The sequence below is a fragment of the Macrotis lagotis genome, chromosome X, assembly GCF_037893015.1.
Source record: "Macrotis lagotis isolate mMagLag1 chromosome X, bilby.v1.9.chrom.fasta, whole genome shotgun sequence".
Lineage (NCBI taxonomy): Eukaryota > Metazoa > Chordata > Mammalia > Peramelemorphia > Peramelidae > Macrotis > Macrotis lagotis.
Window position 1 is genome coordinate 2,332,062 of NC_133666.1, and position 23,814 is coordinate 2,355,875.

The following is a 23,814-nucleotide window of genomic DNA, read 5'->3' on the forward strand; positions in this document are numbered from 1 at the left end:
GATATACAATATTGCACACCTGTGAATGCCCACCACCACCACCATGACGTCTGTAGATGAGTGGAAACAGGTGCTTTCTCATGTCTCTTTTTTGGGGCCTGGCTTGTTCTTTGAATTTCCCAGCATTCGTTGGTGATTGTTGTGTGGTGGTTCTTTCAATTTTCCATTGTTGGCACCATCGTCTATATTGTTTGTCTGACTCTGCTTCCTTCATCATTCCAGACTTCTCCATGTTCATCATATTTGTCCTTTCTTATAGCCCAGTAATCTTCTTGGACCATTCCAGTACCATGTCTAGTTCAGCCTGCCTCTACTTTATTTCTAGTTCTTTGCTACCTCAAAAAGTTGGTGCAGAAAGAGCCTTTTTTTTAAAAAAAAAAATAAATCACCTCTGGTTTCTCATGGTGAAATCTATGGGTCAAAGGATAGGGTTGCATTGTTTAGTCCCTTTTCCCCTCATCATTCCAAAATCCTTTGCAGAGTGGTTGTACTGATCCACAGTACATTAGTGGGTCTATCAACCTGGAACCCCTCCAACATTGACCATTGTCATCTTATGCCATCTTTGCCAATTTGCTGGCTGGAAGGTCAAACCCCAGGCTTGTTTGGATCTGCATTTCTCTAATTAATGATTTGAGGCATTCTTTCATATGGTTGTTAATAGTTTTCAATTCTTCTTTGAGAATCATTTGTTCACATCCTTTGATCATTTCTCTATTTGAGAATGGCTTCTGGTTCAGATGTGTGTATGCATGTTCCAGATATGATGACGTTTATCCTTTGTTCCTAAAGAAGACCACGACATCAGGGAAGTGATGCCATGACAAGCAAGTGAATTGGATTGGAATGAGGGTGGCTGGAGTAAGTCACCAGTCTCACTTTCTCCTCCAGTGCCATCTGGGTCAGTGGCCAGATAGGAATCAGGATGACTGGAGATGGCCCTGGATGCGAGGCAAGTGGAGTGAAGTACTTGCCCCAGGTCACACATCTAGTAATTGTCTGGGGCTGGATTCGAACTCCAGTCCCCCTGACTCCAAGGTCAGTGCTCTATCCTAGTTGCATTATATATGTTATAAATATTTATAAATATGTATTATGTGTGGGTGTTTAATGTATATCATGGGGGCAAAACTCTTTTTGGAGAAATTTGCTATAACGATTTTTCTTCCATTTGACCACTTCCCTTCTTCTCCTAGGGGGCATGACTTTTTTATACAGATGCTTTTCATTTTATGCAGTCAAGCCCCCCCCTCACTTGTTCCAGCCCCTATCTTACAACTCTGCACTTAATTCCCTTGGCAAGCCCCAAGATATCTAAATTCTGATTGGTGAGTCAGCAGAGTCCTCAACCAACAATCTACTTGGTCAAAAGACCCACTAGCAGAACAAGGGAAAAATCAAATTTTTTTGGGGGGGTACACAAAATCATGATAGGAACCTTACCGGCCTCCTAGGAAATGCGGGGATTTGGTCAGCCCATAGTCCCAGATTTTTTCCTGGGCGGCAATGAAGTAGTGGCGAGTTCGTTTCTGGAAACTGCGAGGCCCCTGGCTCTCATGATCTTCATAGATGTCAAAATCTTCCATTTGCATTTCCTGGCTGCTATCATCATAGCTGTCCTTTTCTGTCTCAGACTGGACAGAAGCTGGGGTGATTTCCCTTGGAAGGAAATTCAAGGCAAGTGGCTGTTGAGGGCTCTCAGAAGAATTGATGCCCAAGGTGGAAGGGGGTTCAGTTTGTTGTTGACTCATTACTTCTGTTAGTTTCTCCCCTTTCTTGAATTGGCCTAGATGAGGAATAACATCTGTCTTGGGCTGATGATCTTGGGATTTCCATTCTTCTCCTATGAACATCTGGTTGGCAAGAGGGCTAGCCCAGGAAAAAAGATCGATTTCCTTTGGGAAAGGCCTTGCAAAGGCATTGGCTTCCCCTTTTATTAAGGTCACTCCCTCTGGCCTCAACCCTTTACTAGATTCAGTAGCCTGTGTTCCAAGAGAGATGGCCTCTGCTAAGTCATGGTGGTCAGGGTCACTTGAATGTGGAGCCCCCTGCCTCTCAGACCCTGTGACTAAATCAGATCGGACTTCCTGATGCACAGGCTTACCAGGATGGCTTTGGAGAGATGTCATCTCTCCCTGCGTGCTACCCACCTCTTGGCCTTCTGAAAGCTCTAAAGTACCACCGCTTTCTATGATTGTGTCTGTAGCCCAACTGTCTTCTTGGGTTGCATTGTTTCTTTCTTTCACATCATTAATGTGATCTGTTGACTGAAATTGAGAAGAGTCAGTGTAAGAAGACAAAACCAACTGGGTGGGGCTTGGAGATGGAAATACCTGTGTTTTTTGGGAAGGCCTAGAGAAAGCCAAGGGAGGGTGGGAGGTGACAGCTTTCTGAGTCTCTCTAGAGTCTGATTTGATGGTGCCACTATGGAATATAATTTGCCTTCGTTTTGACCTTTGGATTGCCGTGGTATCTTCAAATTCATTCTCTGTTTCTGGGTCTTCCAGCAAAAATCCCCACTGGGAATGGTTCTTCCAAATTAGACTTGGGTCTCTATCTACTCTTTGCTCACTGTGATTGTCTAAAGTCTCTGAGATCATTTCTTTCACATTCTTTTGAAATATCATTTCTTCCCTGGCAAATAAACGAGTCTTCTGAAGTCCCGTATCATTTGTGGGACCACTTAGTGTATTGGTCAGCAGTTGGGAGCTTGGTAAGACTAGCTCAAGGGTATTCTCATCTCTTCCTTCCAATGTACTATTTTCCTTGATGCTTGATAAAAAAAGGGCCTTAAGGAGCTTCTTTCCATTGCCCACCAAATAGGGTGGAGGTGAGGCTGTCTCCTCTAAGGCAGTTGTTTCCTTCCTTTCTGTCACTTCTTGAAAATGTGATCTTTGGCTTGGGGTATAAGTCCCCTGAACAGTGACTAACTGAGTAGGCCACACATTCTTGCTGTAGTCCTTTAGTCTCACTCCTCTGGGGTCCGGATCATTGGTAAATGTCTTTTCTGTTGGTGCTACTGTGCTCTTTTTGGAGAAGGGATTCTTCTGGTCCCAAAGCTCAAGGGCTGAGTCCATGATCACAGGATGCTCCAAGGTAGCCTCTGTCTCAGAGCTCTGGAGGTCGTTCCTCTCATTTGCCTTTTTACCATTCACCAAATCTGATGGTGACACCGTTCTAAAGAGAGATGGTTCTTCCCAGTGAGGGGATGCAGTCTTCATATTGTTTACAGCCAATGGGACCAAGAGTATTTTTCTTGGAGGGTCCATGAGCTCTTTTCTTAGGGCCATCACATTGGTTGGCAGATGATGGGGCATGGGAGTAACTCCACTCCTGTCTGGGAAAGGGCTGCTGTTATTCTGAGAAGACATTTCATGAGGGCTTCTGGAACCTCTAGCTGTCATATTTGATCTGACCCAGGAAAAGTTCCCTTTGAAGACCCTTCCTTCAGGGGCAGCTATGGCTTCTTGAGCACTCACTTCTTGGAATCTGCCATCCCTCAGCGGAGAAGATACCTTGCTTTCTAGGAAAATTACTTTTTCAGCCTTCGAAGCCACTGGAGTTCTGGAGTCAGCAAGGTTAGAGTCCCTTAGCTGTATGGGTAAAGCTTTCTCAGACAGGGGAGGGTCCTCAAAGGTTTCTGGATGACTTGACATGGGTCCTGCCTCTTTCCATTGACCAAAAGGGATCTGTGCAGTAGACTGTCTTGGGGTTACTGCTGTCAGGTTAGAAGATAAAAGGGCTGGAGGAAGAGTGATATTCACTGTGGACCTGGGAAGCCTGGAATCTTCCTTCCTCATGGCTTCTCTGATTGGTGCCTGCCAATGCCCCCAGGTGGACGTACTGCTTTTGGATTGGAGGTTGGACCATTGAAGTGGAATTGATGACCTGATCCCAAGGTGCTGGAATGTTTGATTTAAACTAAGGGAATCCATTGGCTTCCTGAACTTTTGCCCCCTGCCTGGGTCCTTGTTGTTTTGTTCTCTTGACCCTGAGAGGTAGTCCACAGGAAGAGCCTCATAGGTTGTATCTTCTAGAGCTGGCTCAGCCAGGCAGGGCTTGGAAAACACCAGACTTGGTGACTTGGGCACTTGGCTCTCCTCCTGGTAGGGGAAGTGGACTTCTACAGGGTCCCTTTCGGGTGTCCCAGCACTTGGGGATGAGTGCCAACGCTGAAGGCTCCTTATGCCTCTGGGACCCAGGAAGCTGTTGGCTGGTAAGTCCTCATAATACTCCTGAGAATCCTCGGTGTTCCCGTTGCAGGTTGTCACTGTCAGCAAGGCTGTCATTCCTCTGTTCCTAAACTCAGGGTTGTGGCAGCCTAGCATCCAGGTACCTGGAGGCAAAGGAAGAACAACAGTAGCTTACTCGGAAGCCCCACCCAGATACTGTTCTGAGAGACCTGGGCCTTCTCAGGTGCAGGAGAGTTGGCATGGTGCCAACTGCTTTCATGCCAGTAAAGCACTTTGCAGACTATCTCACTTGAGTTTTACAACTCCTTGGACATAAGCATTCCAAGAAGACTTAGCCCCAACTTACAGGTGAAGAAACTGGGGCCCAGAGAGGCAATTTACTTGCCAAGGTCACTCAGCTATGAAACGTTTAAGAAGGGTTGGCTCTTCCCAACTCTGAGTCTAGAGTCTCCATCCTCATTCCGCCATGGGTCCTCACTCTGTGCCTGGCTTTCCCTTCCTTTCCCTTTCAAAGTATCGCTTTGGATTAGGTGAGATATATCAAGCACAACCTAGGGGGCCACATGACACTCCCAACATCCCTCCCCCACCAGAGTGACAGAAGCCAATTAAAATCAAGTTGGGAAGCATTTAACTGCCCAGAACGTAATGCTTTAGAATGTTGTTTTATATAGAAGATAGCTTCGAGCTAATATTAAATAATAAAAGAGAAAGAATACTACATTTTCAGACTCAGTCATGTTGTGGCCCTGCTTCAGGGAGCCTTCTCTATGGGTTCATGACCCCTACTTCTATTCAAGTTGGAAGCTCCTGGATTAGTGGATAGAGGGCTGACTTTGGAAGCAGGATAGTAGGGGGTCCAAGTCCTTCCTCTGACACTCTCAGGCAGCATGACCTTGGGCAAGTTCTTTCCCTTTTCAGCACTTTAGAAGTGTAAAGAAGAAGAGTTCTTTCTCCTGGCCATTCTGTATCTCAGTTTCCATCTTTCTTAGATTAATTGAACACATTGAGATCATCTAGCTGAAGCTTAACCTATTTCTATACCTCAAAAGTTAAGTTGAAAGCCCCAAGACAACCAAGTTTTTGTTTTGTAGTTATAGGTAACCTTCGATGGCCTCTTTTCCTTGCGAGACCATGGCCTTTATGCCCCTTCCTAGTTGTTTTTCTTTTTAAATATTTTTATCTATTTAAGGCAATGGGGTTAAGTGATATGTTCAAGGTCATACAACTAAATCATTATGAAGTATCTCAGGCCAGATTAGAACTCAGGTCTCCTGACTCCAGGGCCAGTGCTCTATCCACTGAACCACCTAGCTGCCAACTGGGATGCATTACCCTGGGGCTTGGGAAAGTCTGGGAGTAGGGAGTGGTAAGAAGTGTCCTCCTCATCACCCCCCCCATTCGTCACCCCCCCCCCCAACTCAAAGTCTTATAACGATGGTACCCAATGTTCCTCCAGTCCTTTCTCCTTTTTCTGCTTTGATCTTGATTCTAACCCTGCCAAGTCATTGACTCAGGGATGGGTGGGAGGAAGTGACTGCCACCAGAACATACTGCTCCTTAGGAGTCAAGTGAGTGCTTTATCAATCCCAAATGCAAGCCTAACTAAGCTTTCACTCAAACTTGGGATGGTTTGGATGGAACTTCCAATGGTGAGAGGAAGTGCTGAGCACTGAGTGCAAGATTAGTGCCAGAGGTTCTTTATGGTTCAGAACAAGAGAGGCAGCAGCCAGGGAGAGGGACATGTTCCTATTTTCAGTTTGAATGAACTACCTTTGTGGGGATCAAGCCCTCTCCTGGTTTGAGAGAAAATAAGAGAGCCAACCCTTTAGTGGCAGCAGGCCCTGAAGCCTTGCTGGAAGATCAAAGACGGCTGGTTGACTGGGCCTTGGGGGGTGTCCCTCCTCTGAGGAGTTGCCCCTCCTTTTGGTCTAGAAAAGGAAGCTACCAAGAGTGGCTTCTTTGTTGTCCTCAAGATTCCATCTTGGCCTTTTCCTTAGTCTTTCTTCTAGGGATAGTAAGCAGGGTGGGGAAGGGCCCCAGATAGCCTGGAGTTCATACTCAAGGCCTACCAGCTCAACTGAACATACCAGTGCTTGATCCTTCATTTAGAGAGACTTGAAAGGCCAGGCTCAGCTCCCCCCAAAGATGAGATGTCTATGGGGAACTGTCAATTATCTTAGTAGATCCTGAAGGAACCCTCTCAAGTGATAGCTCTATTCCATTGACATCATTTGAAAGAATTGAAGTGGCCCGGTTACAGTTTGGTGTAAGTGTTGACAAGCCCCAGGTCAGGAGACCTGGACTCACCTGGGGCCTGTCATTTGTCTTCATCTTTTTGGCCCCAACTGGATAGTAGAGCTGCCATTTCTCTCTCTCTCTCTCTCTCTCTCTCTCTCTCTCTCTCTCTCTCTCTCACACACACACACACACACACACACACACACACCACACACATACTCATACATATACACACTCACACATATCCCTCTATCATTCCTCCTTCTGCCCTCTGAGGCCAAGTAGGACTAACTTGTACTCTGGTTTCTGCATCCTTCACTTTTCTGAGACTCAATTTCCCCATTTGCAAAAAGAGAACTTTGGACTAATTGGTCTTTCAGTGAGTTTCCAGTTGTTCCCCTCCCCCCTTCCCCCCCAGTGGAGAAACCCAAAGCTTAACTTGGGTAATCACTTTCTGCTTCTCAGAATCCATTGCTTTAGGGTTTGAGTCTTGCTCCAAAGGTTGGCTACAATGTAGACATACTCTGGAATAGACCAGTGGTAAGGCCAGGGGTCACTATTCTGAGCAACTGACCAGGGTTATCCATGGTCATGTAGATAGTCTCCCCAGAAAATGGAAAGAGGGTGAGCGTGTCCTCAAAGACCAGCTTGTGCTTGAACGTGTAGCCAGAGAAGAAGACAGACAGGAAATCGGTCTGGGCTCCCACACTGAGTATGTGCCAGTAGGCAACCTCATGTAAACAGGCAACCAGGTGTAAGCTGTTGAACACGTAGCCATTGATACCTGAAAAGGCAATGGAGACCCAAAGGTTTTCTCAGTCTATACCACAGATGGTAGAGATGACAATCAACAAACATTCATTAAGTACCCAATGTGAGTCAGGGCTCTCAGATCACTCCTAGGCAGATAAAGTTTGGCCATCCCAAAGGACATGTTTGTTTGGTTTTGGGGTTTTTTTTGTTTGTTCGTTTTTAGGTTTTTCCAAGTCAAATGGAGTTAAGTGACTTGCCCAAGGCCACACAGCTAGGTAATTATTAAGTGTCTGAGACCGTATTTGAAACCAGGTCCTCCTGACTCCAGGGCCAGTGCTTTATCCACTGCGCCACCTAGCCACCCCTCAAAGGACATGTTATGAATCAACCTGATTCTCACATACAAAGTGAGGAGTCGTGTTGATTCAGGAACCAACAAGAAAGAGAAGTCTCGAGATCTTGGGGATAGAAATCAGACAGGAGAAAGCTCTGAAGCCAAGGGAGACATCTCTTGGACTGATTCTCAGAAGGAGTTGGGACCCCTGCCCCACCACTACCCCCAACCGCTAACCAGAGTACTAATGGCCACCATTTTGGTAGCACTTGAAGATTTCTACAAACACCAATAACCTTTCAATGAATAAGCATTTAGTAAACACCTAGTGAGGGACAGACACTGTGCTGGGTAGAGGGAGTTTGGAGAGAAAAGGATGGGAGAGTTGACATTTTACTGAAAGAAACAACAGGGACCTCTAGAAGGGTAGATAGGACAGCTACAAAATTAGTAAGTACAATACATTTTAGGGGTAGCCCTAGCTGCTTGGGGGAGGGGAAGATGTGGCAGCACCTTAGCTGAGTTGGAAGGAAACTCCAGTGTTTAAGTGGCTAAGAAAGTACACTTTAGGGATACAAAGGCATGGACATAGGAGATTGGAAAAACAAGAAACCAGATAATAGAGTGATTAAAGTGCAGTTATATAAAATAAACTGGAACTATGCTGTTAAGGGTGAAGAGTTCTTACTTAATCTGAAAGGCAACCACTAGGAGCCATAGAATTTTTTGAGCAGGAATGACACTGTCAGAATCGTATATACAATTGTAAATGCATGTATGAATTGGAAAAGAGACAGACCTGAAACAAGGAAACTAATTAGGAGGTAGTTTGCCTCCAGATAAGGAGAAATGATGGCACTGACTAAATCGATGTATGTGTGAGAGGGGAAAATGGTTGACTGCAAGGATGTTCAGTCATGATCAACACTTCCTCACCCCCATGTGGTGCTCACATGAACCATAGCCCTTCTGTCCTCTACTATCTACAGAAGTCTGTCCAAACTCATACTCATGGTTTCCGTGATGCCATCTCATCCTCTACCATCCCCTTCTCCTTTAGCCTTTAACCTTTGCCATCAGGGTATTTTCCATCAAGTCCCATTTTCTCATGAGTATTTCTACTGAGAGTATTCTCAAAGTATTTCAGCTTCAGCTTCAGTATTTGTCCTTCCAGTGAATAGTCTGGATTAATTTCTTTAAGTATTGACTGATTTGACCTCCATACTGTCCAAGAGACTCTCAAAAATCTTCTCCAGGGGTGGCTAGGTGGTGCAGTGGAGAGAGCACAGGCCCTGGAGTCAGGAGTACCTGACTTCAAATCCAACCCCAGACACTTAATAATTACCTAGCTGTGTGGCCTTGGGTAATTAACCCCATTTGCCTTGCAAAAAAAAAAACCCTAAAAAAGTCTTCTCCAGCATCAGAATTTGAAAGGATTGATTCTTTGGAACTCAATTTTCCTTATAGCCCAGCTCTCACACCCATACATTGCTCCTGGAAAAACCAGAGTTTTGACAATATGGACCTTTATTGACATGGTGATGTCTGCTTTTTAGTCTGCTGTCCAGATTTGCCAAAGTTTTCCTTCCTAAGAGGAAGTATCTTTTCATTTCATGGCTGCAGCCATCGTGTGCAGTGATGTTTGAGCCCAAGAATAGACAGACACTGCTGCCATTTCTTCCCCCTCTAGTAGCCAGAAAGGGTTGGGACCAGTTGCCAAGATCTTCATTTTTTACATGTTAAGCTTCAAGCCTGCTTTTTACACTCTCCTCTTTCACCCTCAAGAAGTTTTTCAATTGATCTTCACTGTCGCTCAGATGCCATGTACCATCTGCATATCTAATACTGTTGATATTTATACCAGCAGATTCAATTCTGGCTTCAGATCCATCCAGTCTGGCATTTTGGATGATGTACTCTGTATATAAATTAAATAAATACAGTGATAATATACAGCCTTGTCATCCTCCTTTCCCAAGCTTAAGCCAATCAGTTGTTCCATGTTTAACTGTAGCTTCTTGGGTCACATAGGGGTTCCTCAGGAGACAGGTAAAATGCTCTGGTAGTCCCAGCTCTGTGAGACTTGCCACATTTTATTGTGATCCCCCAATTGAAGGCTTCAGTGGAGTCAATGAAGCAGAAGTAGATGTTTGTTTGTTTTTCTAGAACTTCCTTTGCTTTCTCCATTAAGCAGCAAATGTTGGCAATTTGGTCTCTGGTTCTTCGGCCTTTGAAAACCAGCCAGTTCTTCTAGTAATTCTTGGTTCCCATATTGCTGAAGCCAAATTTTGCAGAATATTTAGCATACCCTTGCTGATGTGTGAAAGGAGCACAATTGTTCAGTAAGTTGCCCATTCCTTGGCACTGCCCTTCTTTAGGATTGGTATGCAAACTGACCTTTTCCAATCCAGTGGCAACCACTGGTATAGTTTCCAAATTTTTTGGCTTATTGGGTGCAGTACTTTAACAGTATTATCTTTTAGAGTTTTAAATAGCTCAACTAGAATCCCATCAACTCCACTAGTTTTATGCTTCCTAAGGCTGACTTGATTCATTATCCAGGATGATTGTGATTATCAGTGATGTTAAGTTATAGTTCTTTTGTTATTTTTTATGTTATAGTTCTTTTGTGTATTTTTGCCACCTCTTCTTAATCTCTTCTGCCTCTGTTGAATCACTATCATTTTTGTCATTTATCAAATCCATTTTTACATGAAAATTTCCCTTAGATATCTTTAGTTTTCTTAAAGATGGCTCTAATCTTCCCCATTCTGTTGTTTCCTTCTATTTCTTTTCATTGCTCATTTAAGCAAACCTTCCTCTGGAATTCTGCATTCAGTTGAGTGTATCTCTCCCTTTCTCATTGACATTTTGCTTTCCTATTTGTTGATGATGTTTATCCTTTATTTGTTTTTTTTTTTTTTGGTTGTTTGACCTTCATTCTTTTTTTTTTTTTATTTAAGGCAATGGGATTTGAGTGACTTGCCCAAGGTCACACAGCTAGGCAATTATGAAGTATCTGAGGTCACATTTGAACTCAAGTCCTCCTGACTCCAGGGCCGGTGCTCTATCCACAGCACCACCTAGCTGCCCCCTTGACCTTCATTCTCAAAGAAGATCATGACATCAGGGAGGTGATGCCACAGCAATATTGGATTTGAGTGAGGGGTCTGTGCCATGTCCCCAGCCTCACTTTCTCCTCCAGAGTCATCCAGGTCCAGTGGCTAGATAGGAATAGGGGCAACTGGAAATGACCCTGGATGTGATGAAATCAGGGTGAAGTGACTTGCCCAAAGTCACATAGCAAGTAAATGTCTAAGGCCAGATTTGAATGAGGTCTTTCTCCCTCCAAGGCTGATGCTCTCTCAGGTGATGCAGTGAATAAAGTGCTGGACCAGCAATCAGAAAGACTCTGTGGGTTCAAATCTGGCCTCAGATACTTCCTGTGTAACCCTAAGCATGTCACTTCACCCTGTTTTGCCTCAGTTTCAGCTATTTGTAGAGCCTAACCAGATAGTCATTTTGTTTTCTTACTCTTCTTTTTTTCTTGGGAAAATTTTTTGTTGCTGACTCCTATACAATATTACAAACCTCTGTCCATAGTTCTTCAGGGGGGGCGGCTAGGTGGCACAGTGGATAGAGCACTGACCCTGTAGTCAGGAGTACCTGAGTTCAAATCTGGCCCCAGACACTTAATAATGACCTAGCTGTGGGGCCTTGGGCAAATCACTTAACCCCATTTGCCTTGCAACCCCCCCCCCCAAAAAAACAAATAAGTGTTTAAAAAGTGCATAGTTCTTCTGTTACTCTACCAATCTAATCCCTTAAATATATTCATCACTTTTACTTCATATTCATGGGCATGGTATTTAGATCATAGCTGTGTTTTGATAGTTTTCCCTACTTCCTGCCATTTAAGTCTGAATTTTGCAAAAAGCAGCTCAGGGTCTGAACCCCAATCAGCCCTAGGTCTTATTTTAACTGACGACATAAAACTTTTCCATTTCTATGGCTGCAAGTATATGATCAATTTGATTGCGCTATTGACCATCTGGTGATGTCCATGTGTAGAGTCGCCTTTTGGGTCATAGGAAAATAGTATTTGTTATTGTGACAAAACTATGAGTGTCTGCTCTTCTTCATTTTGTATCCTAAGGCCAAATTTGCCTATTATCCCAATACTCTTGTGATTTCCTACTTTGGCATTCCATCTCTATGATGGATATGACATCTTTTCTTTGTCTTCGGTGGTTGGAGCACAGACTTGTATTATTGTGCTGCTGAATGGTTTTACTTTGAATTTGAACACATATCATTTGGTCATTTTTTGAAAAAGTTTTTGCAAGGCAATGGGGTTCAGTGACTTGCCCAAAGTCACACAGCTAGGCAATTATGAAGTGTTTGAGGCTGGATTTGAACTGAGTTTCTCCTGTCTCTAGGGCTGTGCTCTATCCACTGCACTACCTAGCCGCCCCTCATTTGGTCATTTTTGAGACTCTACCCCCCCCCCCCGCCTCATTCACTAAGAGGCTTACTCCACTTCTGTGAAGAGATTCTTGCCCACACTGGTATATGTGGTAACACCCGAACTAAATTCACTATTGTTGTCTATTTGAGGGACTCATCTTTAGATGTCACCCGTTTTTTCATTTTAACACTGGACATGGGGTTTTCTTAGCAAAAATCCTTGAGTGGTTGGCCATTCCCATGCCATTCACTGGATGAGAATGAACTCAAATGAATTAGGGAAATTCAGAAAAAGGGTGGATTTGGGGGAGAAGACAATAACTTCTATTTTGGAAATATTGAATTTGAGAAGCATACTGGTCGTCTAATTCCAGATATCCACTAGATAGCTGTCATTTCAGGCCAGTGCTCCAAAGAAAATCTAGAGCTGGAGGCCATAAATCTGGGAGTCAACTGCATAGAGATGATTATTGAACCCATGGAAACTAGGAGGCAACCAACAAAGAGAATATAGAGAGAAAAGAAAAGGGCCCAGGCCAGAGCCTTGGGACAGTTTTATCTGACCACAAGTTTTGACTTTCCACCTCTCCTTCTAAGTTTCCTTACCAAATTCTACTCTTTATCCATCCTGTGAACTCCAATTCCTCAACCCCCTCAATTCTCTCCCAGGTTATCTCATTTGTGCTAGTTACTCTCTCTTCTTTTCCTCTTTAAATCTAACCCTAACCCTTGGTAAACCAGTTGGACTCTAGGTCATTCTTCTATCCCAAGTCCCTTGTCTCTTATCATTTTACCAATTTCCCCCTGCCAGGCTTCCTTGGATTACTCTCACCCCTTTCACCCTCTCCCCTACACACAAATGTGGAGAAAAAGATGAAAGTGACTGGGTGCCCTATAAATTGATCTGACATAACCTCAACTGGGCCCTCTTTGGTGCTATGCAATTCGAATATGCCTGTCTCCTTAACTTACCATCCCACTCTCCACAGCAGCTTTTCCTTCCTCAAATTTCCTATGGCTCCTCCCACATCTTAGTTCAGAATCCTGTCTCATATTTTACCCCTCCCCCCCAAATCAAGCTCATTTTCCATTAGTTCCCTCTTCTCTCTTCTTCCTTATCTCATATCACTTGGCTGCGTTTTGCTTCTATCTCTTCCTTCACATCTATCACTCTTCTCCTTGCAAAGGAAACTTCACTACCTGCACAAGTGATACCTCCAACAGATGGCCTTCTGTGTCTTCCTGACTCTATCACTTATCCTCAATCTCCCCTTGTCTACTGGCTCCTTCCCCACTGACTACAAACATGCCCACATCTACTCAAAAACTCCTTCATCCTTCCATCTCAGATAACTATCAGCTTTTATCTCTTTTGCCTGAACTCCTCAAAAGGGCCTTTTCCAATGGATGCCTCTACTTCCTCTCCTCCCACTCTCTTCTTATTTATTTATCTATTTGTTTGTTTGTTTATTTATATTTTTTTACAAGGCAATGGGGTTAAGTGACTTGCCCAAGGCCACACAGCTAGGTAATTTTTAAGTGTCTGAGGCTGGATTTGAACTCAGGTCCTCCTGACTCCAGAGCCAGTGCTCTATCCACTGTGCCACCTAGCTGCCCTCTCTTCTCGACCCCTAACAATTTGGCTTCTGACTTCATCATTCCACCTACACTGCTTTCTCCAAAATTACCAATGATCTCGTAAATACCAAATCCAATGATTTTTTCTCAATCCTCGTTTTCCTCGATCTCACTGCAGCCTTTGACACTGCTGTTTTTTGGGGGGTTTTTTGCAAGGTAATGGGGTTAAGTGGCTTGCCCATGTCACACAGCTAGGTAATTTTTAAGTGTCTGAAGCCAAATTTGAACTCCAGGTCCTCCTAACTTCAGGGCTGATAGTCTTTCCACTGCACTACCTAGCTGCCCCAGCATTTGACACTGTTGATCACCCTCTTCTTCTAAATCCTCTCTTCTCTCCAGGTTTTTGGAACAACCCTTTCCCCTGACTCACTTCCTACATATCATTCTACTCTTTCTCAGTCTTCTTTGCTGAATCCTCCTTCAGTGATCTAACTTGTTAACTGTAGGTAGGGTTCTTTCCTGGGCCTACTCTTGTTCCTACTACTTTACTTGGTGATCTCATCAACTGCCTAGGATTTAATTATCATCTCTTTGTGGGTAATTCTCTTCTTTCTTTTTTTGGGGGGAAGGCACTCAGGTTAAGTGGCTTGCCCAGGATCACACAGTTAATAAGTGTCTGAGACTAGATTTGAACTCAGATCCTCTTGACATCAGGGCTTGTGTTCTATGCACTGAACCTTCTAAGTGCCCCCCTTTATTGGTAATTCTCAAATCTATCTCTTTTCCTAACTTCTCTGTTGACCTCCAATCTTGCATCTCAAAGTATCTTTCTGCCATCTTGAACCAAATGAGCAGGAGACATTAAGATGTCTAATCTTAAACTCAATGTATTTAAAACTAAACTATTTCTTCTAACTCCTTCATGATTTTCTTGTTACTATTAAGAAAAACACCATCTTCCCATCCCACAAGCTTACAACCTAGGTGTTACCCTCAAGTTCTCACTTTTTCTCACCTCCATCTATCTAATCGGCTTCTAAAGACTATCAATTTCACCTTTGGGATACCTCTAGAATGCATCCCCTTCTCTCCTCTAATACTGCCACAACCCTGGTGTTGACTTGATTCATCATCTCATGATTGCACTATTACAATTGCCTGCAGATTGAGCTTGCCTGCCACAAGTCTTTCCCCACTTCAGTCTATTCTTCCTCTAACTGCTAAGCTAATTTTCCTAAAGTGGAGGTGTGACTATGTCACCCCGCTTCTCAATGAACTCCAATGGCTCCCTATCCACACAAAGTGCTCTGTGTCTCATTCAAAGTAGTTTCCTCCTCCCTTTCAAGTCTTCTTACACCTTACTACTCAATATGCTTTTATTCCTCCAACAAAATGTATCTCTTGGCTGAGGCCTTTTCCCCAACTGTGTCTCCTTCTTGAAATACTCTTCTTCATCACCTCAGCCCAATGACTTTCCTGGCTTCCTTCAAGTCCCAACTAAAATCCCATCTTCTACAGAAAGTCTTTCTTGCAGCAGCTAGATGGCACAGTGGAGTCAGGAGGACCTGAGTTTGAATCCAGACTCAGACACTGTGTGTGATCTTGGACAAGTCACTAAACCCTATTGTCTTAAATAAATAAAAATTTTAAGAAAAATATAAAAAAGAAAGTCTCAGATCCTTCTTCATTGAACCCCGTCTTTTAATTATTTCCTATTTATCCTAGATATAGTTTGTACATGATTGCTTGCCTGTTGTCTCTGTCATTAGATTGTGAGCTCCTTGAGGGCAGGGGCTGTCTTTTCCATATATATATATATATATATATATATATATATATATATATATATACACACACACAAATGTAAAGACTATCATACTGACTTCCATTGGGGGGAGAAGGGAACATTGTAAAATTCAAAACCTTGCAAAATGAATGAATTGGTAGAAACTATTATTGTATATAATTGGAAAACCAATAAAATATTTATATTATTAAAAAGAACTTTGGCTATGGAAGGGAAGAGAGCTACATTTGAGGGGATGGTAGGCCAAAGTGAGAGCTTTTTAAGGTTGAGATCAACTGGTATGATTGTCGGGAAGGAGGCAAAGATAAAAAGATTGTGGGGGGCAATCTTGCAGAATAGAATCAAAGAGGTGGAATCAAGAGGTTGGCTTTGGTGAGGAGAAAGGCCAACTTTTCCTTTGCTACTGGGGGAAAGAAGGAAAGACTAAGAGATGAGGAGGAGTGACTTTGGTGCTGCTTCCCTCTCAACCCTAAGGTCCCAGGCCAGATCCCTTGTATTGAGAGGCCATTCATTCCCTTCTCTTCACTGCTAGCTCACAAGCTCCTGTTGGATGCCAATTTCGGTGGCGCTTACTGTGTTTAACATTGGAGGCATAGAACTCGGGATCCTGGGGGTGTACATCCAAACTAAGCCGCTGCATGTTCTCTGCCAAGTACCAGCTGCGGTTCTCATCAAAGATGGAGAAGAGGAGCACGTTCCTCTTGTCTGACATCATCTAAAGAAACACAAACAAGAGCATTTCTTATTTCCACCATCTGTGATTGCCCACCAAGGCACATTCCTCCTCCCTGTGACTTAGTGGATGGGCCCCCTTAGTCCACAAGCTCACAACCCATTGCCACAGCCTCTCAAAGGCCTTCAGCAACCCTCTGATCCAACTGGAGTCAGGCACTTCTTTTGTTTTGGGACAATTCCATTGAGTCTTCAGTGACTTGATTATATCTACTGGGCCAAGCAGAACCAGTCTCATCCCATTTTCACATGTGCACCCTTGAAGCACTTGAATAGAGCTCCAATGTCCTCCCAAATCTTCTCTTTGCCAGATTTAATGCCTCTAGTTGTTTTGGGGTTTTTTTTTGGGGGGGGTTCTTTGCAAGGCAATGGGGTTGGCGGAATGACTTGCTCAAGATCACCCAGCTAGGGAATTCTTAAGGGTCTGAGGTTGGATTTGAGCCCAGACCCTCCTACCTACAGGGTCTGTCCACTGTAGCTCTTTGAATCAATTTTGGGAACGGTTTACCAGCCAGCTTGATTTCCTCTGCACATTCTCCAACTTATCATTGTTCTTCCTAAAAGGTACTACTAGAACTTGGAAACTCCAGAAGCAGCCTGAACAGATTTAGCAGATAAGAATTCTCTGTAACTTCTCATTTTAATGACTTTGTCTCTCAATACAGCCTAAGATCATCCGAACTTTTTTCAGCCCATGTCATCCCGTTGACTCCTATTGAACTTGAAGCCCACTAGAATCCTCAGATCTTTTTCAGACCACCTGCTACCTGGCTCTTCCTCCCCCATCTTATAATTGTGCAATTGATTCTTTGAACTCATAACCAAGGCTTTATATTTATCACTATTGAATTCCATCTTGTTTGTTTTATCTCAACATTCCATTCCCTGTCATTCAATGATTTAGAGCAGTCCTGGCCTTGAATCATATGCCAAGTTTACGAATAAATGAAGGGTATTCATTTATTTAGTTATTTGTTTGTTTGTTTATTTATTTAATTTTGGGGGAGGGTTTTGCAAGGCAAATGGGGTTAAGTGGCTTGCCCAAGGCCACACAGCTAAGGTAATTATTAAGTGTCTGAGACCGGATTTGAACCCAGGTACTCCTGACTCCAAGGCTGGTGCTTTATCCGCTACGCCACTTAGCCGCCCCTTCCACTATGCCACCTAGCCGCCCTGATGAAGGGTATTTATTAAACACTACTGTATACCTAGCATCTGGGGAGACAGATCTAAGAAGCTCACATTCTAATGGCAGAGATGATATCCACTGTGAGGAGTGGGGACCAGGGAGAGGCACTTAGCTCCTTAAAGTTTATTGGCTAGTGAGGATGAAACTAGTACAGTGGTCTGACATACCCTATCATGGACTAATAATAGCAGAATTGATTTGGTTATTGTTCTTGTTTTACCCTTTCTGGTTTTAGAACTGTAATGGCAGGGGGGAGATGAAAGAACCCCCATAGAAGAGGAGCAAGAGTGGTTCTAGGCTTCTTCATCACACAACTGTCTCACTGGTGCAGGGCCTCATCACCTTTCTCCTAGACCACTGCAATAACTTCCTCATTGGATTTCCTGCCTCAGATCTCTCCCCCTTCCAGTCTGACAAGTGAAGCTCTCACTCAAAAATTAGGGCCAGATACCAATCCAGAACTTACTTCTCAGTTCACTTGGATCTTATTGCCCCCAGGAAGTTAGAATGTCCCAACAGCTGCTATTACAGTAGAGAAAACAAGGCCTCTATCTTAGAACATTTGACCTGTTGGCATGTTTTCCATACAGTAACAGCAACATTGCAAATCCCAAACAAGCCCTATTGGCTTCAGAAGTGGCAGGAGAGTGGGAACTGACTTCTTGTTGCTCCATTTCCCAGCCCCAGATCAGCAGATTTATTCAGCCATGGAAAGAAGAGTACCCCCAACTCAATAGACATGCCCTGCAGTAGCTCAGGAGATATGTCCACCTGCAAATGGAAAGAACAGATAAGCAAGGGATGCCAGGTCAGCCATGGGAAGAGGAGGGCATGAAGGCATCCCAAACCAACAGGGATTCACATAAGCAGTGGAGATGCTCCACCTTGGAAAGAAAAGAACAGAAAGGACACCAGCTCAACAGATGTCAGGAAGCAAAAGGGATGGTCACCTGTTGAAAAACTAGAAGAGCAGAGGAACCCAGCTCATGTGAGACTGTCCAATACAGCAAAGATGGCCAGCTGTGGAAAGATGAGAACAGAAGACCCCAATTTTGCAAAGTCTCAATAGCAGAAAGGACCTTGAAGGAAGAACAGAGAACAGGAGAGAACTCCAGGAAAATGGAGATGCCCAACAGAGGCAGGGTAAAGAAGAGGAGAAGACTCCAGGGCAGCACTGATGCCTAACAGGAGCAGAGCCTCCCCTGACCATGTGAAGAAGAGAAGAGGAGAGGACCTCAGCTCAGCAAAAAAGAAACCCAGCCATGGAATGATCATATCAGGATTGAATCTCAATTCTATGTCCAGTAGAAGTAGAGATGCCCTGAAGTAAAATGAACAGAAGTAGACTCCACCATAGCAGATAATGTGGTCCATCCAATGACATCACCAGATGATAATCAGTCTCCTTAGAATTTGAAGTATGAGTTGGGATAGCTACGTGGTAGAGTGGATAGAGCACCAGCCCTGGAGACAGGAGGACCTGAGTTCAAATCCAGCCTCAGACAAATCCAGCCTAGCTGGGTGATCTTGGACAAGTCACATAACCCCATTGCCTTGCAAAAACCAAACAGCAAACAAATAAATAAGAAAGGTGAGTTGTTTTAGACACCCCTATGTATCCTTTACATGTATTCCATACACATATACCTTATTACATGTGTTCTAGCCCTCTGTACCCTGTATTACTTGGAGCAAAATGTTTGTGGTCTCTTAGTCATTTTCTTTCTTTTTTATTTTAAATTTTCTTTAAGGCAATGGGGCTTAAGTGACTTACCCAAGGTCACCCAGCTAGGCAATTGTGAAGTGTCTGAGGTCAGATTGGAACTCAGGTCCTCCTGGCTCCAGGACTGGTGCCCTAACTACTGTGCCACCTAGCTGCTCCTAGCCATTTTCTTTAAATAAATGTTTTTCTTTGAGCTACAATCACAGTTGACCAGTAAAAGAAACTCATCAAAAGGGTCTCCTGAGTGATATTTCCTTGGCTCCTAAGCCTCCGCCCCACATTGTACCTCCTATCGGAGCAGTCCCCTGACTGGTGTCCATGTGACGGAAGGGAAAGACGCACCTGATTCCCTCTTTGATCCACAGTTTCTTTATGGCATACGAGGAGAGGCCCAACAAGGCCCGAAGCCAGATCTCGTTCGGCATCAACAGAGCTGGAGTAGTACCTAGTCAGGCACCTGGGGTCGGCTTGAGTTGGACCATCCTCCAAAGTTACTTCCCATTTGTATTTGAACACCTGGCCTGGCAGGATTGGCAGATCCTTGACATCTTTCACACCTACCCACAGCCAAGGAAAGAACCAAGAAGAGCTTTAGGAGATTTTTGTTTTTAGGTTTTTGCAAGGCAAACAGGGTTAAGTGGCTTGCCCAAGGCCACACACACACAGCTAGGTCATTATTAAGTGTCTGAGGTCAGATTTGAACTCAGTTACTCCTGACTCCAGGGCCGGTGCTCTATTCACTGTACCACTTAACTTTAGGAGATTTTAACAACCACATATGGAAATTCTGTTTTATGGTTGAGAACAAACTGGTCAAGGAATTAGGCCATATACATATAAAAACCTACCTCCTGTCTCTCGCTGTCTCTCTGTCTCTGTCTGTCTCTGTCTCTGTCTCTGTCTCTCTCTCTCTCTGTCTCTCAGGCTCTCTCTCTGTCTCTGTCTCTCTCTCTGTCTCTCTCTGTCTCTTTCTCTCTCTCTCTGTCTTTCTCTCTGTCTTTCTAACTCACACACACACAGACACACAGACACACACACAGACACACACACACACCACACAAATGTATATTCAGAGTCCTCCAAGACAGGTGGGGGAAAGTAGCACCAAAATGTAGGAGTAACAGGAAGCAGAACAGATGAGCTCCCCTCCCCACAAAGAATTCCTCCCAACAGATTTAGAGGATGCACCCTATTGACTTCTGATGGAGAAATCCCATGAAAAAGCACAATGCCTCATTTTGCCAGCCTAGGCTGGCAAATGGAGAAAGAGATGTCTAAGACCATTGGAGTCAGGGGGCAGCCAAGACTGAGCAATGACCTGTGACCAAGGGCAAATCCTACTCCAAACTCATAGTATAACAGAGCGTGGGACCTAGTGCCATCTGGCAGCTTTGTTGCCCATGACCCAGTTCCACAACATAGATCTGGGATACACTGAGGGGAGGAACTGCACCCAGAGGTGGTGTTTGGCAGTAAAGAAAGGGGTAGTGAGGAGCAAACTGAAAAGTAAGCAGTAGCAGCATAGGTCAGATGGTAAACACAGAGTAGTTTGAAACCTGAAGTGGAATAGTAATAGAGGAATCCCAGAGCAAAGGGGAGTCAATAATTCAGTCCCTTTGAAGCAGCAGTTTCCTGTAGGATGAATCCAGGGGTGCCTACTATTGCTCACATTCAGATTGAGGCCAAAGAGTTGGCAGAGATCAGACCTGCAGGGCTGTGATCAGACTTTGCCCTCCATCAGACTCCTTTGGGAACACTGAAGCTTAAAGGTCTAATCTAAACTGAGATCCTGGAATAACATAGTATAATATCTCAAGAAAGCAGATCTTCCCTCCAAAAGTGTGCAGAACCTGGACCTATTATAAGATCCAAAACCAAGAAGTAGGCTGGAAAAGTGAGCAAACAAAAAAATCTTAGCCTAAAAATCTATTATGGTGACAGGTACCCTGAGGACATAAACCCAGAAGAAAAGAATGATTCCTAAATTGCTCCATCCAAAGTCTCAAAGAAAAATACAGTTTGGGCACAAACTTGACAAGAAAATTCCTGAAAGAGATGAAGTAAGCATTTTTTAAAAAGATTTTTAAGATCATTTTTATCAATGAAATGAGAGTATTTGAGGGGGAAAATGGAAAAGAAATGAGAACCATGGAAGAAAGAATTGGAAAGGGAATTAACAGCTTGGCATAAGAGGCATAAAATCTTGCCCAAGAAACAAACTCCTTGAAAATGAGAATGCATGAAATTTAAGCCAGTAACTTCACACTATTGAAATATTCAGATAAATTCAAAAAGGTGAAAACATGAAAGAAAATGTAAGGAAAATTATACCCCAAACAAGCTGACCTGGAAACTAGATTAAGGAGATGACAGAGTGAGAAGAAACATTAGAGTCTAGCTCTGCTCTCACACCTCCTCAACTGATGATTGAGAACATACTGGACTAAATTTGATTAAGAAAGCCAAAAAGAAGTCAGTGAGTCACTTGCCTAGTCCAGGGCCACTTGGGAGTTGGACAGAGAGGTCTGGCATGCACTGAGATTAGGAGTGGACCAGGCATACTCTGCAGCAATAGTTCCAAGTGGGAACACCGTGGCAAGATCCCAGGGGATCCCCAAGGTGCAGAAATGGGGTCATCTGTCTGCTATGGTACCCACTATCCAATGCTAAGTCATAGAACCAGGGCAAAGAGAAGTAGTCAATCCCCCCTCCTCAGCTTCCCTTCCTGGCTTGACTGGCTTCCTCTCAATTCTACCTTTCCTGACCCCTCTCAATGCCAGGGCCTTTCCTCTGTTAATTATTTCTGGTTAATCGATGTTACTTGTTTGTATATCCCCCATTAGACTGAGTTATTTGAGGGCAATGATCGGTTTTAACCTTTCTATGTATCCCCAGCATTTAGGACAATGTCTTACATACATACACACACACACACACACATAGTAGGTGCTTATCAAAGTTTATCAGCTGACTGGCTAATTCAGAGCATGCACCCTCCCCCCTTCCTCAGGCTCACCTGGGCACTATAGTCCCCACAGTTCTTAGAAAGATATCATTTGATGATAACTGATTCTCTTGGTCTATTTTTATATCTTTTTTAAAAAAATTTTTGATTTAAGGGAATAGTGTTAAGTGATTTGCCCAAGGTCACACCATTAGGTAATTGTTGTGTCTGGCGTTAGATTTGAATTCAGGTCCTCCTGACTCCAGGGCAGTTGCTCTATCCACTGTAGCACCACCTAGCTGTCCTGAGCTATTTTTAAAGAAGCGATTTCATCATTTTTTTTCAGACACTGGAGATTATGGGTCAACTGAACACCTCCTGGTTCCCTCCTCCTAGGCTTCCTCTCCCCACCTGCGTTCAACTCAGTCTAAGAAAATGTGAACCCTCCATTCAGGGGTGGGAGGCCCTCCCAGATGCCAGTAGGTGAAGACAGAGTTTGTCTTGTACAGTCCAACCATGTTCTTACCTTTAGGCAGCCTCCCTGTGTGCAAAGGACTGATGCTGGTGAGTCCATGGGGGTAGATGTTGTATGGTCGGCTTGCTAAGTTTTTGAATATGATCTGAAAAGATAAATGGGACATAGGGTCAAAGCAAAATTGGAACCTTTAAGAAGGAAGATCTGACCTCTAATGCTACAAGCTACCAGTGAGGGGCCACTAGGTGGTGCTACAGTAGATAGAGCATCAGGCTTGGAGTCAGGGAGACCAGAATTCAAGTCCAGACAGACACTTACTTAGCTGTGAGACCCTGGTCAAGTGACTTAAAAAACAAACAAACCAACCAAAAAAAAACCCCTGAAAAAAAACCCTCTATTTGCCATGGTTTTCCCATCTGTAAAATGCTTGGTTCATAGTAGGCGTTATAGAAATGTTCGGAAAAAGCACAACTTGACATGTTCAGAAGATCATCCTCCCAGACTTCTGGCCAAGATGGTGGAGAGAAGACAGGCACAGTTCTAAAGTCTCCTGATCTTTCCCCATCTATCATATGAAACAAACCTCTTAAAAGAAATCCAACCCACAAAACCCAAAAATAAAAACCAAGAGAAAGAACATCTACCTCAGGATTTATTTCCCTCAGCAGCACTGGACAGGTGAGTCTAGGTGCAGAGGGTGGATCAGCCCTGGATCAGCCAGATTAGCAGTTGAATTGAGTCTGAGGACCCGAGAGCCGGACCTGCTGGATCAGCAGTGGGGCTAGATGGCGGGGGCTTGAGTCAACTAGGGAGCATGTAGTGATCATATTTTTGAGACAGTTAATGAGAAAATACTTTCCTTTCAACAGAGAAACATAAGATGTATTTCTTGTGTTATTTTGGGCATTACATTACTGGTAGAAGCCATTGTGGCCTCTACAGCCCTTGCTATATCAATATCTAATACTCAGAATCAAATAGTAGAAGCACAGGGATTAAAAGAATTAATGCAGAATGTTTCAGTGGGATTTAAACATCAACTTCAGGTAGATGAGCAATTTTATAAAGCATTATATCAATTGCAGAAAGCCACTATGTTTTTGGGAGAAGAAGTACAATATTTGGAATTACAACAAAGGTTACAATGTGATTATAGATATAATCAATATTGTTTGACCAAAGCGTGATATAATGAATCTCAAGTAGAATGGAATGTTATTGGAGCCCAGCTACATGTATTGAGTATGGAAAATGTTACATTAGAATTGTCAAAATTAGCCTAAATAGCTGATTATATTGACCAGGAAGCAGATTCTGATTTACAACCTAATCAGGTTTCAGATAAACTGACTCAGTTCTTTCATACTCAATCTGGTGG

At 43.6% G+C, this 23,814-nt stretch overlaps 1 protein-coding gene across 3 annotated transcripts in view; it reads right to left on the reverse strand.

Moving 5' to 3' along the window:
* The window catches only part of F8 (coagulation factor VIII), a 114,237-nt gene that overhangs the window by 31,528 nt on the left and 58,895 nt on the right, over positions 1 to 23,814 (reverse strand). For 2 of the 3 annotated variants that reach the window (XM_074208207.1, XM_074208205.1), the window contains 5 exons: positions 22,488 to 22,581; positions 19,360 to 19,574; positions 15,947 to 16,088; positions 7,009 to 7,218; positions 1,444 to 4,336 (listed from right to left, as the gene is read on the reverse strand). In XM_074208207.1, coding sequence (XP_074064308.1) covers positions 1,444 to 4,336; positions 7,009 to 7,218; positions 15,947 to 16,088; positions 19,360 to 19,574; positions 22,488 to 22,581 — 3,554 coding nt within the window. The remainder of the gene's footprint in view (positions 1 to 1,443; positions 4,337 to 7,008; positions 7,219 to 15,946; positions 16,089 to 19,359; positions 19,575 to 22,487; positions 22,582 to 23,814) is intronic. The other variant, XM_074208206.1, reaches the window with a different exon arrangement.